General features: G+C 39.7%; 1 protein-coding gene across 10 annotated transcripts in view; it reads left to right on the top strand.

The window, feature by feature from the left end:
- Positions 1-15,593, top strand: part of PIGN (phosphatidylinositol glycan anchor biosynthesis class N) — a 102,838-nt gene that overhangs the window by 7,129 nt on the left and 80,116 nt on the right. For 6 of the 10 annotated variants that reach the window (XM_060405314.1, XM_060405313.1, XM_012103814.5 and 3 more), the window contains exons 3-8: positions 2,265-2,510; positions 5,861-5,982; positions 6,499-6,597; positions 9,240-9,346; positions 13,360-13,484; positions 14,570-14,700. In XM_060405314.1, the coding sequence (XP_060261297.1) occupies positions 2,290-2,510; positions 5,861-5,982; positions 6,499-6,597; positions 9,240-9,346; positions 13,360-13,484; positions 14,570-14,700 (805 nt within the window). In that variant the 5' untranslated portion in view covers positions 2,265-2,289. Of the gene's footprint in view, positions 1-1,668; positions 2,511-5,860; positions 5,983-6,498; positions 6,598-9,239; positions 9,347-13,359; positions 13,485-14,569; positions 14,701-15,593 lie in introns of all 10 variants that reach the window. The other 4 variants (XM_060405315.1, XM_060405317.1, XM_060405316.1 and 1 more) reach the window with 2 other exon arrangements.

Raw genomic sequence — 15,593 nt, 5'->3', positions numbered from 1 at the left:
ACACTGGGGGAGACCCCACACCAGGGGAGACCCCACACCAGGAGAGAGAGACACCACACCGGGAGAGAGAGACACCACACCGGGAGAGAGACCCCACACTGGGGGAGACCCTACACCAGGGGAGAGAGACCCCACAGCAGGAGAGACCCTACACCAGGGGAGACCCCACACCGGGGGAGACCCCACTCTGGGAGAAACCAAAAGAGCAAAACCAGATGGTCTCGGTCCCTCAAGCAAGAGGATCTCATGTGATCCTCCCCTCTCACTTTTGCTTTTGTCAAAAGCGCTTGACAAAATCCAGCATTTTTCATTCACAACTTTAAAACTGCATATTGAGAGTAAAAGAGAACTTCTTTAAAGCAACAAAAGGAATCTGTGAAGAAAACCTGAAAACCTGACAGCTTTCACCCTAAGACTGGAAACAAGGCGGGGCCTCTGTTGTGCCCAGCGTCACGCTAGTCCTAGACCGCGCAAGGTTGAGACACGAGAAAGTGTGCAGGGAAGGCCGAAAGGTGCCTGCAGAGAATCTACCAGAACAAACAGGCTTCTAGCGTTTCAGAATACAAGGTGAATGATAAAGATCAGCAGTGATTTAAAAAGTAATGAGGGGAAACTGAAATTGAAAATACCGTTTACAATAACATTAAAAAGTGAAATATATAGGGATGAACCACAGGGGCATGAGGAAAGTTTTGAGGGTTATGAGTATGTTCTCTCCTGTGATTATTATACACTTTAAATATGTACACAGCTTATTATAGGCCAGTTATACCTCAATAAAGCTATAAAAATGCTGTGAAGAATATTACTGGGACACTTCAAAAAGTTGAAGTATAGATGGTACATTAGGTAAAATACTGACGTTGAGTTTACTGATGTCGGTAACCACCGTAGGTACATAAGGGAGTATCATTATTGTCAGAAAATAAGCACTGAACTATACCCCCCCACACACACACGAGAGAGGTAAGTTAAAGAGACGAGGCAAGGACGAGAGAAAAAGGATAACGTTAGAGATATATGGCTAAGGGGTGTATGGGTGTTTGTACCATTATTGTGGCTTTTCTCTGAACTTGAAATTGTTTTAAAATAAAAATAGTAAAAGTCTATACTAAAGAAAGTGTTGTCATCTACAAAAATTCCCTAGGTGGAACACAAAATACAATCGCCAAAAGAAAAGTTAATTCAGAACTTTCAGAATTCATAAGTACTGACTGCTCTTTGAAAAACACGGTTAAAAAAATGAAAAGGGGATGAAAGAGGATTTAAAAATGTCCATTACATGCAAGTACAGTAGCTCAACATCATTGACCACCAGGGAGACATAAATTAGAACCACAGTAAGGTAACAGACGGGACAAAACCAAACGGATCACAGTACAAGTCCTGGCCAGTGTCATGGGTACACACTGAGGACACAAGGCTCAGCGAAACAGGTCGCTCCCAGAAGGACGGGTGTGCACAGTTCTGCTGGCCTGAGATAGTCTAAGAGAGTCACACTCACGGCGGGTGAGGGGGGGGGGGCGCTGAAAGAAAGTGGTTGTTCAGTGGCTGTGAAATCTCACTTATGCAAAGTGAATAAGCTGTCGAGATCTAATGTATAACAGTTTTACACATAAAAATTTAAGAGGGTAGATCTTATGTTAAGAACTCTCTTTTTCTTTTAAGTTGCTCAGTCGTGTCCAACTCTTCACGACCCCGTGCACTAGAGCCCCCCAGGCTCCTCTGTCCATAGAATTCTCCAGGCCAGAATGGTGGAGTGGGTTGCCATCCCACATCTCCAGGGGATCTTCCCAACCCAGGGATCGAACCCAGGTCTCCCGCATTGCCAGCGAATTGTTTACCGTTTGAGCCACCAGGGAAGCCCTCTTACCACAACTTGAAAACAGTTACCAGTGTAGATAGGGAAGGAGCCGCAGAGCAATGACGCTTATTGAAAGATGGAGGAAATAAAAAGTGTCCACCAAACTAAGAAGTTTTTTGAGACTGAAAAATGAGGCTGCTGCTGCTGCTGCTGCTGCTAAGTCACTTCAGTCGTGTCCGACTCTGTGTGACCCCAGAGACGGCAGCCCGCCAGGCTCCCGCGTCCCTGGGATTCTCCAGGCCAGAACACTGGGGTGGGCTGCCGTTTCCGTCTCTAGTGCATGAACGTGAAGAGTGAAAGTGAAGTTGCTCAGTGCAGGCAGCTCTAGTCATCAAGTAAGGTGGAACATACGTGCTTGCTCTAAGGCTTACCCGGATGTGGTCCCGTGCCCTCTCCCCAGCTGCCCTGGAGACGGCCCCCCGGACATGCTGCTGTACGTCGCCTTGGGGCTGCTCGTGCACCTCGTGTTCTTCGCCTCCATCTTCGACATTTATTTCACCTCTCCTTTGGTTCATGGAATGACTCCTCGGTTTACGCCCCTGCCTCCCCCGGCAAAAAGACTGATGCTGTTTGTTGCTGACGGCCTGCGAGCAGATAAGCTTTATGAATTAGATGAAGATGGGAATTCTAGGGCGCCATTTCTTAGGTAAGCGTGTCAACTGGTACAAGGACATCTCTGGAACTGTTAGGCTGAGACTGCTTCCCTCACACTGGGTAGAGGGGTGATGATGAAAGAGAGTAGGGCACGTGTGCCTCTGCCTTTGTCTTAGAAATTAGCAAGTGTGCTTCCTTCCACAGTTACTTCTGTTATTGTGGAGGTTGATAGCAGGTGGTCAAAATGCATGGCCTTAGCTGCCTGGCCTCGCTTGTCCTAATTCTGAATGCTGGCTTACAACTCAGTATATTATCTTTTTTTCTTTTTTTGTAAAGTAAGACTGTTCAATTTTCAAGTAAGGACAAGCATAAATTTCAGTGAATTGCCAATTACAAAGGTATTTATCTAAAAAATATAAATTTTAATTCAAAATATGTTTTCTATAAAATAAAGCCTTCCAAATTTATATCACTATGTAATATGATAATTTTGGATTCTGTCCGTTCCGAAGGAGATCAGCCCTGGGATTTCTTTGGAAGGAATGATGCTAAAGCTGAAATTCCAGTACTTTGGCCACCTCATGCGAAGAGTTGACCCATTGGAAAATACTCTGATGCTGGGAGGGATTGAGGGCAGGAGGAGAAGGGGACGACAGAGGATGAGACGGCTGGATGGCATCACTGACTTGATGGACGTGAGTCTGAGTGAACTCCGGGAGTTGGTGATGGACGGGAGGCCTGGCGTGCTGCGATTCATGGGGTCGCAAAGAGTGGGACATGACTGAGTGACTGAAATGAACTGAAGCGGCTTTGAAAAGAAATATTTAATTTTTTGGACCTGTGGGGTTCTTGCAATCAACTATTCTTTTTTTTTTTTTTCATTCATAGCAAGCCCCTCAAAAGCCCTTCCTAATGCTAATGTGGAGAGATTAAAACTCAAATTCAAGGGAAATTTGTCTAAAATTGTCTCTTTCCCCTGTCCCTACCTGTCATCATTGCTTCTTATTCCTCTATCCTGTGATTTTCTTTATAGTACCACTCAGCATGTACAGCTTCCACTAAGGCAGGGACTTGGTTTTATACACGACGTTATTTCTGGTTCCTAAAACATAGTTCAGTTCAGTTCAGTCACTCAGTCGTGTCCAACTTTTTACAATTACATGAATCGCAGCACGCCAGGCTTCGCTGTCCATCACCAACTCCCGGAGTTGACTCAAACTCATGTCTATCGAGTCGGTGATGCCATCCAGCCATCTCATCCTCTGTCGTCCCCTTCTCCTCCTGCCCCCAATCCCTCCCAGCATCAGGGTCTTTTCCAGTGAGTCAACTCTTTGCATGAGGTGGCCAAAGTATTGCAGTTTCAGCTTCAGCATCAGTCCTTCCAGTGAACACCCAGGGCTGATCTCCTTCAGAATGGACTGGTTGGATCTCCTTGCAGTCCAAGAGACTCTCAAGAGTCTTCTCCAACACCACAGTTGGAGCATTAATTCTTCGGTGCTCAGCTTTCTGCACAGTCCAACTCTCACATCCATATATGACCACTGGAAAAACTATAGCCTTGACTAGACTGACCTTTGTTGGCAAAGCAGTATCTTTGCTTTTTAATATACTGTCTAGGTTGGTCATAACTTTCCTTCCAAGAAGTAAATGTCTTTTAATTTCATGGCTGCAATCACCATATGCAGTGATTTTGGACCCCCCCCCAAAAAAAAATAAAGCCTGACACTGTTTCCACTGTTTCCCATCTATTTCCCATAAAGTGATGGGACCAGATACCATAGTAGGCAGTTAATAAATATTTGTTGACTGCTAGAAGAATGAATGAACCTGAATTCTCTGTCAGATTTCCAGGAATAAATTTATGGTGCATCAAAGAAATGCATAATATATTAAAGGATACAAAGAAACAAGCAACTCAGGGCAATAGGAAAATACAAGTAGGAAAATAAGATTGTCAGGGTTAGGTTCAGTACACAGAAATATGTAACATGAATTCCTATGACTGGTTTAAAAATTGGGGTGATATACTTGCTTGAATTTCTTAGTTGTCATAGAGAGGAGAGAAATGTAGTTCATTGCAAAGTTAATGACTGTAAACTCTACTGGTTGTTGAGACGAAGATGAGCTTTTCCGACAGTGCCTGCTTCTCCCTGGGGTGTTCGGTGGGGGCCAGGGGCTCCCAGGGGCTGTGCTGCGTGCTGCCTGCCTTTCCAGCTGCTTCTGAAGCCTTTTTGACAGGTTTTCTTTGTTTCTCACTTCGTTTTTTTAAAAATACGATCTGATCAAAATGTTTCTCATGAGAGGTATCCACATTGCTTTATACCTCCCTGTTTTTGCTTGAGTTCAGTTTCCATTATAGAACTGAAGAAGTTAAAAAACATTTCTCCCTTAGCATGTGGTTTAATGGTTTTTCAAGCCTTTTACTTTTTATATATGTATTTTACCAAAGTCTATTTGGTTATAAGTCAATTAAAAGTATCTAAATCAGCACTTTTAGGTACTTCTCTCCAGAACATTTTGAGAGTTGAGAGTTTAGCTTGAAAACTGTTACAAATGAATTTGTGTTTCATAACTTGTTGCTCTGCTGGCCTTTTACCTGTTGGCATTACTGTTCGTTTTGCATTTTTCTCCAGATTTTGCAAATCACCCTTAGACAGCTTAAAGAATGGTGATACATTTAGCAAAAGAAACTTTTGACTTGTTTTAATCTCAAATTTAGAAAGATAATTTAACTCCTAATTGAGAGTATAGCTGTTTCCTCTTAATTTTTTATTTTGAAAAACTTTTAACTACAGAAATGTTGAAAGGATTATATCATGAATATTCATCTGTATATCCTTAATCTAGATATGACCATTTTAAACATTTTTCATATTTGCATTCTCTGTCTCAGTACACACACACACACACACATACACGCTGAAACTTTATTTTTTTTCCTGAATAATTTGAAAGCAAAATATTTTCACACTTTACCCCTAAACACTTCAGTGTGTATCTCCTAAGAACAAGGACTTCAATATGATCACACCACCATCATCACACCTAATAAAATTTAGCATTGACAAAGTAATACTTTGTGTATCAGTGATTTCTTATGTAACACAGCATTTTGATACTTTGTGACTTAGAGCTCTAGCGTGTATTTCGTTTTGTGATTCTGTATGATGCTTGGGAGGTTCCTTGTCTTACCTGGGCTTTCTTATGCTATGGAATCCGTCTGGTGGAATCCGTCTGGTGGGAGGAACTGGACCGAGCCCAGTTGGGATCAGAAAGATTCCTTCTTAAATTTTGACTCCTTCTCTTGATTGGACTTCTTCTGTGGTGATCTTGTTTTTCTAAAACCTCCGCAGAGCCCGTGACTGTAGTGCATGCTGACTCTCTGTCTGTGACACCTTTCAGGAATGTCATAATGAACGAAGGCAGCTGGGGGATCTCTCACACGCATGTGCCGACCGAGTCTCGGCCCGGGCACGTGGCCATTATTGCAGGGTTCTATGAAGATGTCAGCGCAGTTGCCAAAGGTACTGTCTCTTTAGATGATTTTATCACACGAAGAGACCGCTTGCACAAATATTGCTTCTTTAATACTGCACCGTGACACAAAGCGAAGGATGTTCTGAGATCCTTTTGACAAGTCGCTTAGCCTCACTCACTCACACACACACTGGGACTGACTCAGGGGTACACCTTTAATCTTGTATCATCATGTCCTGTTGATAGAATATGATTGGATGGATTGCTGGTTTTCCTAGATGTTAACTCTCAAAAGTTCGGAAGTGATTCTGTATTTTAGTAAGAAGTCGGTCAGCTGGCGAGCCTTTTAACGAGGCTTGCAGTAGAAGTCGGTTAGCTGGCGAGCTTTTTAACGAGGCTTGCAGTAGAAGACGCAGGTGACAAAAGCTGCCGTTAGTTTTGCATTTGTTCTGCGGTTAATCCTCTTTGTTATTGTTTGAAAAAAAACTTCTTCAGGAGCCACACCAATGCATCACCATCTAAATATTACTATTGTCATTGTTTTTTTTCTCAACTACCTGAAGGATGGAAGGAAAATCCTGTAGAATTTGATTCTCTTCTTAATGAAACCAGGTACACATGGTCCTGGGGAAGCCCAGACATCCTGGCTATGTTTGCCAAAGGTAGGAGTCGCTGATTATATTTCCCCAAATACTAAGTAGGCAATGAATCAATCTGGTAATTTAAAAGATATACTACATTTTACTGATTAATGAGATACATGTTTTGACATATTTAACATCTCTGAAATGAGTGTATATTATAATAGATGTGTGGGTTTGATTTTTTTTCATCTTAGTTGTACTTAAAATGTTGGATTATACAGTTTAAATACCTTGGATTCAGTGAAATGGTATATGATTCTAACATCTAACAGCTTTTTAATCTTGGGTAAGTTAGATAACTTCTCTAAATTTTAGTTTTCCTTTTTGTAAAATGTGATAATAATAATTTCTATCTTATAGGTTTGTTTTGGGTGTTAAAAAAATTAATTCATGTGAAATATTGACCAAAAGGCTTATTACAGTGATCTCATTATGTTGTTGATGGTCACTTACTTTGACTATTAAGAAGTTAGTACCTAATCACATAAAGATTTAAATGGCAAAATTTATATTTATAGCTTCTGTTTTCATGTGTTCAAGATCATGCCAACGAGATTTGTTGTATTTGTTGTGTTTCTGTGCCTGAATCTGCAAGTGTGAGAACATCTCTTAATGAGGAAGTTCATTTGCATCATTTTCTAGAATCAGCTAGATTCCACTTAAATTTTATGCTATTAAGTGCTTTTTAGTGGGAACATTGAGGTCATTTCACCCAATGAAAAGATTTGGACCTTTAGTCATGGGTATAATTATACTATAAATTATAACAGTTGGAATTATTAAAGATTATTCTATATCTCAAAAGCAAATCAGATATTCAGAATTTTCTGTGTGATAGTCACAGAACATTATTATGTAGAGCAGGTCCACAAACTCATACTGCTTGAAGTTCAGTTCAGTCGCTCAGTTGTGTCTGACTCTTTGCAACCCCATGGACTGCAGTACGCCAGGCCTCCCTGTCTATCACCAATTTCCGGAGTTTGCTCAAACTCATGTCTGTTGAGTCGGTGATGCCATCGAATCATATTATCCTCTGTCATCCCCTTCTCCTCCCACCTTCAGTCTTTCCGAGCATCAGGGTCTTTTCTAATGAGCCAGTTCTTTGCATCAGGTGGCCAAAGTACTGGTGCTTCAGCTTCAGCATCAGTCCTTCCAGTGAATATTCAGGACTGATTTCCTTTAAGATGGACTGATTGGATCTCCTTGCAGTCCAAGGGACTCTTAAGAATCTTCTCCAACACCACAGTTCAAAAGCATCAGTTCTTCGGTGCTCAGTTTTCTTTATAGTCCAACTCTCATATCCACACATGACTCCTGGAAAAAACATAGCTTTGGCTAGATTGAGCTTAGTTAGCAAAGTAATGTCTCTGCTTTTTAATATGCTGTCTAGGTTGGTCATAGCTTTTCTTCCAAGGAGCAAGGAGTTAAGCTTTTTTGGGGACTGGTAGTGGTGAGGATGAAGTTGCTATGATTTACCAAACTCACCTCCCTGCTTCTGACTTCAGTTCATAGGACAGGATCAGTGCCTTAACTGGAGACAATCCAATGGGACTGTTCCATTTCTTACAGTAATTTACAGTCCCACTCAGATCTTTACTTGGGATTTGAAGAATAGGATGGTTGAGGGGTGGAACCAGTATCATTGGAGCTTAGCTTGTCATTATTATAAGAGATTGTCATTATTTTGTTATCTCTCTTCCTTATGACCTTTAAGAGGCTATCTAACTCAGAAATTCACTAAGTTGATTAGATCCTTAATAAAATCTTACAAGTGATTAATGTATTTGTTGACCCTTTCAAACTATTTGGCAATTATCAATATTTTTTCTCATACATTGAGAAGAATGCATGTATTTTATGAACGAAAGAATTGAAATATTTGAATTTTCTTCTTGGTTAGGGAATTTTGTAAAACAGGTGATTTAATCTGATTGTACCATCCCTAGATGCCCAAATTCTTTGAGTAGTTTCATCCTTACTTGAAGGCAAACTCCGTTGTTTACTTTTATGCTATTGTATACTAACTAGTGTTGTGATTTTTTTCTTAGCATTTTAAATTACAGCTCACTTGTATCTGCCAACAAAGGTCTGTCTAGTCAATGCTGTGGTTTTTCTAGTGGTCATGTATGGATGTGAGAGTTGGACTGTGAAGAAAACTGAGCGCCGAAGAATTGATGCTTTTGAACTGTTACTGGATAAGACTCTTGAGAGTCCCTTGGACTGCAAAGAGATCAACCAGTCCATTCTAAAGGACATCAGTCCTGAGTGTTCTTTGGAAGGACTGATGCTAAAGCTGAAACTCCAATACTTTGGCCACCTCATACGAAGAGTTGACTCATTGGAAAAGACCCTGATGCTGGGAGGGATTGGGGCAGGAGGAGAAGGGGAGGACCGAGGATGAGATGGCTGGATGGCATCACCGACTCGATGGACATGAGTTTGAGTAAATTCTGGGAGTTGGTGATGGCCAGGGAGGCCTGGCGTGCTGCGATTCATGGGGTTGCAAAGAGTCGGACACGACTGAGCGACTGAACTGAACTGACCTGTATCTATAAAACTGGAAAATGTTATTGGGAGAACAGAAGCAACAGCATACGTTCAAGCGTACACCATGGTCCATGGCAGATCATTAAAATTTTTCCCTAAAATTTCCTCTTCAGGTGACTCTGGAAACCATATTTTTACAGACAGTTATGATGCATCCAGTGAGGATTTTGGTGCCCACGATGTAACAAAACTGGACACGTGGGTTTTTGATCATGTGAAGGTATGTGCTGTTGGTGGCTGGCCTGCCACACACTAGATGTAGGTATTTGCCTCATGCAGTTGTCTAGTAGCTATACCTAATGTGCTGGAAACTGATTTGTTAATACATGCATCTATAGTTTTTTTTGCTTGGATGAATTTGAAAGTTCCTTATTGTAGCATACAATTTTGAAAAGACTGGATTCTAAGGAATTGCACATTCTACAATAACCATACAGATTTTTAAAAAATAATTTGAAAAAGTAAACCCTTTTCAATTCCATGCTTCTGCAGTGAAGTGGGCCCTGGATGTGATTCAGGAACCCCACATTTCCTTCCTCATTTGCTGAATCACCCCAGAATAACCTTGCTGGTCTTTTGTTGACCACAGAGTCAGTCTCTGACAAGCAGTGATGTATGTGGAAGTCTTTTGAAGTTTCAAATCTAAGGCATTTCTTATAGAATACAGTAGATGTTTCAAATATTTGCAAAGAAAAATTAGATAAGCAAAAACCAAGTTCATAAGTTAATCCTAGTAAAACATTTGAGTCTCTTTAAGAAGTAGAGGGGTTTTTGGACTATTTTTTAGTGACAATCCTCAGAGTTTCACCAGGAATCCAGTAGAATTTATGTTTTCAAAAATTGTGAGAAAATCTAAACTCTGGATATTGGCTGACTCCTATCTATCATTCTCTTCTTTCTCATCTCCAAATTGGAGCTCATAATTCATCTATTGTAGGAGGCATTCACTGACTGACCTTTAGTGATTCTTATTTTTACCAGCAGTGTCTCTGGACTGACACTGTGGGCTTCTCCATAACACAGTCATTTTTTATTGCTTGTTTGTAAACAGTCAGTAGCTGTCTGCATATTTATCAGGAATTAAGTGCTCAATATGTTCTTTGATAAACCATATTTCTTTCCTTGGAATTTGTTCCCTTAAGATTTTCTTTTCTTACTTAAAGTGAAAGTGAAAATCTTCAAGTTAAATAAAATCTCTTTACAAAAATAGCAAATGATTTTGCTAAGTATCACTTCTTAATATAATCAATTTACGTTAGTATTTGTTTCAACGCCCTTGGCTTCTGACTTCATAAACATAGCCAAAGATGTCCAGCATCGTGGGTTTGATTCCTTGTGGACAGGCAGATATAGTTAGTGGCTATAGCTTTGTATAACTAGGCAGATATGGTTAGTGGCTATAGCTTTGTACAACTAGGCAGATATGGTTAGTGGCTATAGCTTTGTATAATTAGGCAGATGTAGTTAGTGGCTTTAGCTTTGTATAACTAGGCAGATATGGTTAGTGGCTATAGCTTTGTATAACTAGGCAGATATGGTTAGTGGCTATAGCTTTGTATAACTAGGCAGATATAGTTAGGCAGTTACAGCTTTGTATAATTAGGCAGATGTAGTTAGGCAGTTACAGCTTTGTATAACTAGGCAGATATGGTTAGTGGTTATCGCTTTGTATAACTAGGCAGATATGGTTAGTGGTTATCGCTTTGTATGACTAGGCAGATATAGTTAGGCAGTTACAGCTTTGTATAATTAGGCAGATGTAGTTAGGTAGTTACAGCTTTGTATGACTAGGCAGATATAGTTAGTGGTTATCGCTTTGTATGACTAGGCAGATATAGTTAGTGGTTATCGCTTTGTATAACTAGGCAGATATAGTTAGTGGTTATCACTTTGTATAACTAGGCAGATACAGTTAGGGGCTGGCTTGATTCTATGCCTTTTTTTAACCTTATTTCAACACTGCTATTGACCAGAAAAAAAGAATTCCCTATAATTTCATAAGATGTGATAGAGGTATATGTACATTAATCAGGTAACAACAAAAATATAAAATCATCCGCAGTAAAGAGTGGTGTGAAGGAAACATATAGGGACTAAGAAGATATCTTTAGAAAAGTCCAATCTGAGCTGAACAGTTAGAGGAAGACTTTCCTGGAAAAGCCTAGGAAACATAGAAATGGTTGGGCCTGGATTGCACATAGAGCAGAGTGTCTCAGGCCAACAGCATAATGATAACTTGGGCTCCAAAGGAACTCTGTAATAGAGTGAAAATACTGCTTTAAAGCTAGCTTGTCTCTCAGTGAATGATAACGCCAGTAGGCAGCCCAGGACTGAGGCAGCCCAGGATTGAGGTAGCCCAGGATTGGCATGGTGGCTCCCCAGTGCCATTAAGACCCGGCCTCTGAAGTGTCTCTTCTGTCCTCAGAGTGTGGCCTTAGCTTCTGAGTCGTCTTACGACAGGAGATGCTGGAGTTCCAGCCATTATTTCAGTGTTTTAGGTCAACAATACACGGAATTGAAAAGGACTCTGTCTTCTTCTAAACTAAATTTATTTCGAAAAGACCTTAATAAATAGTTAAATTTATTTCAAAAGACACATTGTCTTTTGACTGAAGTGTTTGATTTCTGTCTCATTGGCCATAACCAAACAGGTACCGTGGGAGAGAATAAGAAACATGTAGGTTTTAAGTTTGGCGCACTAACATGGTCCCATAAAATCAGAAGCTTTACTTAGAGGGAAAGGGAGAATGCATGCACTCTCCCCCAGTGCATAATAAATATTTAAATACAAAAAGGAACAAGTGCCTTTGAGCTAAGAACAAAATGGAGTTGGTGGGCATAATTATACTAAATATTGGGAGTGGGGAAGAAGTTAAGAGTGTATTTCACATCTTGTGTGCAAAAGACCAATTTTTTAAAAGGCAATGGGAATCTATCAGTTTGAGCTCTGCAAGATTAGTATTTCATGGTTTCCCAGATCGTATGTCCACTTTTGAATGAACCGCACTTTTTACAAAGCTGAATAATATCAGTCATGAAACAGATTGTAAATTCGACTCCAATTCGATTGCTAAGTTTTGTTGTTTCTCGTCAGCTTTTCAATTACATCTTTAGAATATAAGTCCTTTCTCTTGAAAAACTTCCTGTTTCCATATAGATTTAAAGTTTCTTAGGGGCTAATTAGAATGTATATGAAAGCTAGGGGGCCATTTTATGCTTTTAAGGATGATTATGTTTATTTATATTTATTTTTATTTATGTTTAATTTCATTTGTATTCCTTTTTTTCTTCTTATTTGGAAATAGGTAGTTTCTCTAATGGCACCATTTATATTTTTTAATGTTTGTAATAATGAAGAGTTGGTTGAAGGAATACTTCAGGCTTTTATTGGAAAGTTAAATACCTTGTTAAAATTAACATCTTATATAGTTAAAGACTATGGGGTCTTTCATGGGGTCGCAAAGAGTCAGACACGACTGAGCGACTGAACTGAACTGATAGTTAAAGACATTTATGTGAATAATAATTATATATCTTGGCAGTCAGTTGACTTATTCAAAATAATTTAAAAGTACTTTCTGTAGGTACTTGCTTACACATTCATGTGTATGTAAATTCAGGATGAACCCTTTTCTTAGAGGGCTTTATAAATCCAGTTTATCATTGTGAAATTAATCATTTTTGAACTGTATTTCCATTCATTATGTGGCCATTTTTCCATCATACCTTGTGAAGCACAGATTCGAGTCTTGGGACAGTAGAAATAAGCTATTTGCAATGTTCCAAGTGAGATTATGGTTGAACTAGGGCGCCAACACAGGACAAGAAGCAGGAAAACGTTTTAACACTCATAACGCGTTCCTAAATTGCTGCCATGAGTGCTGTTTTATTGTTGGCTCATGTCAAAATAGTTCTCCAGTATTATTAGAACTTCATGAAACTGAGATCCCCTTTCTATAATCTTTTTTCAGCCTAATTATAACACGGAAAATAGCTCACTTGTGTTTTGAATGTAGATGTCTGAACTGACAAGTACTTTGTGTTGGTAGGTCCTGAGGACAAATTTAAATAAAATAGGACAATTTGATTTTTTAGTTCTGTATAAGTTTAATTAAATGTTTTCATCAGAATTACTTTTTAAATAAAATTAATAAAATTTTTAATTAATTAATAAAATTAATTTTTTAATAAAATTAATGAACTAAAAATTTTTAACTGATTTGTTACATATAGGAGTTCTTTCACGCTGCCAGAAACAACCAATCTTTGCTTTCTAAACTAAACGGAGACAGAATAGTCTTCTTCTTGCATTTATTAGGGATAGACACAAATGGACATGCTCATCGACCAACATCAAGGTAATTTTAATGCCGGGTTTAATTTCATGGTTTTGAGGGAAATACCTGTTCCGTTTGAACTTTTAAAGTACTATAATGTACTTTCTTTGTAATGATCACAACAGAACTTATATTTTAAATAACTCTAAAGTAGAATATATTCTAATTTATATGATATGTAGTATGATATTGTGGCTAAAATCACATGTGCTGTGACCACACTACACATTAATATAAGTAAAATATGTTCTGTACGTGTGTTCCATATTACTCACTTATCAAAGCAGAGAGAAAAAGATTATATTTGAGAAGGATTTTAATAAATTTTAAAACAAAAAGCATTTTTATTATGTTAATGTTTGTATCACAAAAAGATGTAACTAGCTGTTCCTTACGTTCCATTTAATCAGTGCTACATCGAGCAGATAACAGTATGAAGTTTTGTGCACCGTATTTCAGCAGCACTCCTTATAGAAAACAACAACTGTCTTTCTCACTTTGGCAGAGCATAAGATAGGAAGAATTCATATTATGCTTTTATTTTTCATTTTGGATTAGATTTAGATTACTCTTAACTTCCAGTAATGAATACCTCATGCTTCTCATCTGTAACACAATGCATTGTCTTAAGTAATAAAACATACTAAACCACCCCTTGTGCAACTGTATGGAAAGCTTAAATATAGTTTGTCCAAAATGTGTTATATCGTATCATAAACACACTAAAGAATGAAATTCTATAGTTGAAACAGTGATACTTAACCTGTTTGATAAATGTGTCAAAAGCAACATAGACATTATTAGAGACATGAGTTTAAAAGTCATCATTGTTGCATTTGAGGCTTAGAAAGCGCTCATAGAGACCTATTTGCTAATCGATGCTTTAAAAAAAAATTTCTGAAAATGATTTCAGATTGTTTTACTTCTTTAAGAGAGGAAAAAGTGTTTTTTAACAATCTACAGAGCTCTGATTAAAAAACATTAAGGTTGAAATCTAGAAGTATTTTAGCAGTTACTGACTTTATCATAAATTCGTGTTGAATCAAAATAAATTTGATTTTGCCAAATTAATGTAATTAATATAATTTGCTCTTCTTTTTAAACAGGGAATATTCAGACAATATTAAATTAGTTGATAAAGAATTGAAAGAAATTGAGGCTACTGTCAAAGACTTTTATGGAAATGACGGGAAAACAGCATTTGTCTTCACCGCAGACCATGGGATGACCGACTGGGGTCAGTCTGTCTCTGAGTGATGCATATGCTTTATGACTGGAGTCGCGGCGGGTGTAGCTTGCAGACATTTTAGGGCATTGCAGAGGATTAGATGTCTAGTGTATACAAAGTGTCTGGCATATGAGAGTGTGCATAACATGGCAGTGTGAAAAAGACTAATCTTATGCAGTCTTTCTTTTAACTGTGAAAGGCACATATTCTCATCTGACTTCCCAGGTGGTGCAGTTGATAAAGAATCCCCCTGCCGGTGCAGGAGACAGGAGACACGGGTTCGATCCCTGGGTTGAGAAGATCCCCTGGGGCAGGAAGTGGCAACCCACTCCAGCATACTTGCCAGAGAAGATCCATGGGCAGAGCCTGGCGGGCTACGGCCCACAGGGCTGCAGAGTGGGGCACAACTGAGTGTGCGCACGCGTGCACACACACACACAGAGGAACCCCCCCCAACTCACGGTTACCTCCCTACACGCAACTGTGTGATGGCGTAGGGCTGAGTGCAAGGTGGTGTTGCTGGGGGACCTAGGGCTACTGACCTTGTCCACTAGAGGAGACTGTCCACTCTGCCAGACTCCCAAGGCAGACAGTGTGCCCAGAGAGCAAGTCAAGGCAAAGCGGAGACTTGAGTCCCCGAATCACAGTGTAGAGTTCTGATGAGCGGGTCCCACTTTATAAGGGGGTTTGGGCTACACCAGCCAGGGTGGCCGGGAGGAAAAGCAGACCAAGACTGCTGCCCTCTTCAGAGCAGACCTGGCCTCGACCGCCCACCCCAAACCTGAGCGCTTCCTCCCCAGAGGAGCCTCGCCTGCGGTTGCTGCCTTCGCGGCCACTCTGGTGGCGTCTCCTCATAGCCTTAGTCGTTGTTATCCTTCATCTTCTTTCAACCAGAGCCACTC

Source organism: Ovis aries, chromosome 23 (assembly GCF_016772045.2).
Source record: "Ovis aries strain OAR_USU_Benz2616 breed Rambouillet chromosome 23, ARS-UI_Ramb_v3.0, whole genome shotgun sequence".
In the NCBI taxonomy this organism is placed as follows: Eukaryota; Metazoa; Chordata; class Mammalia; order Artiodactyla; family Bovidae; genus Ovis; species Ovis aries.
This window is presented reverse-complemented; position numbering and strand designations above follow the sequence as displayed.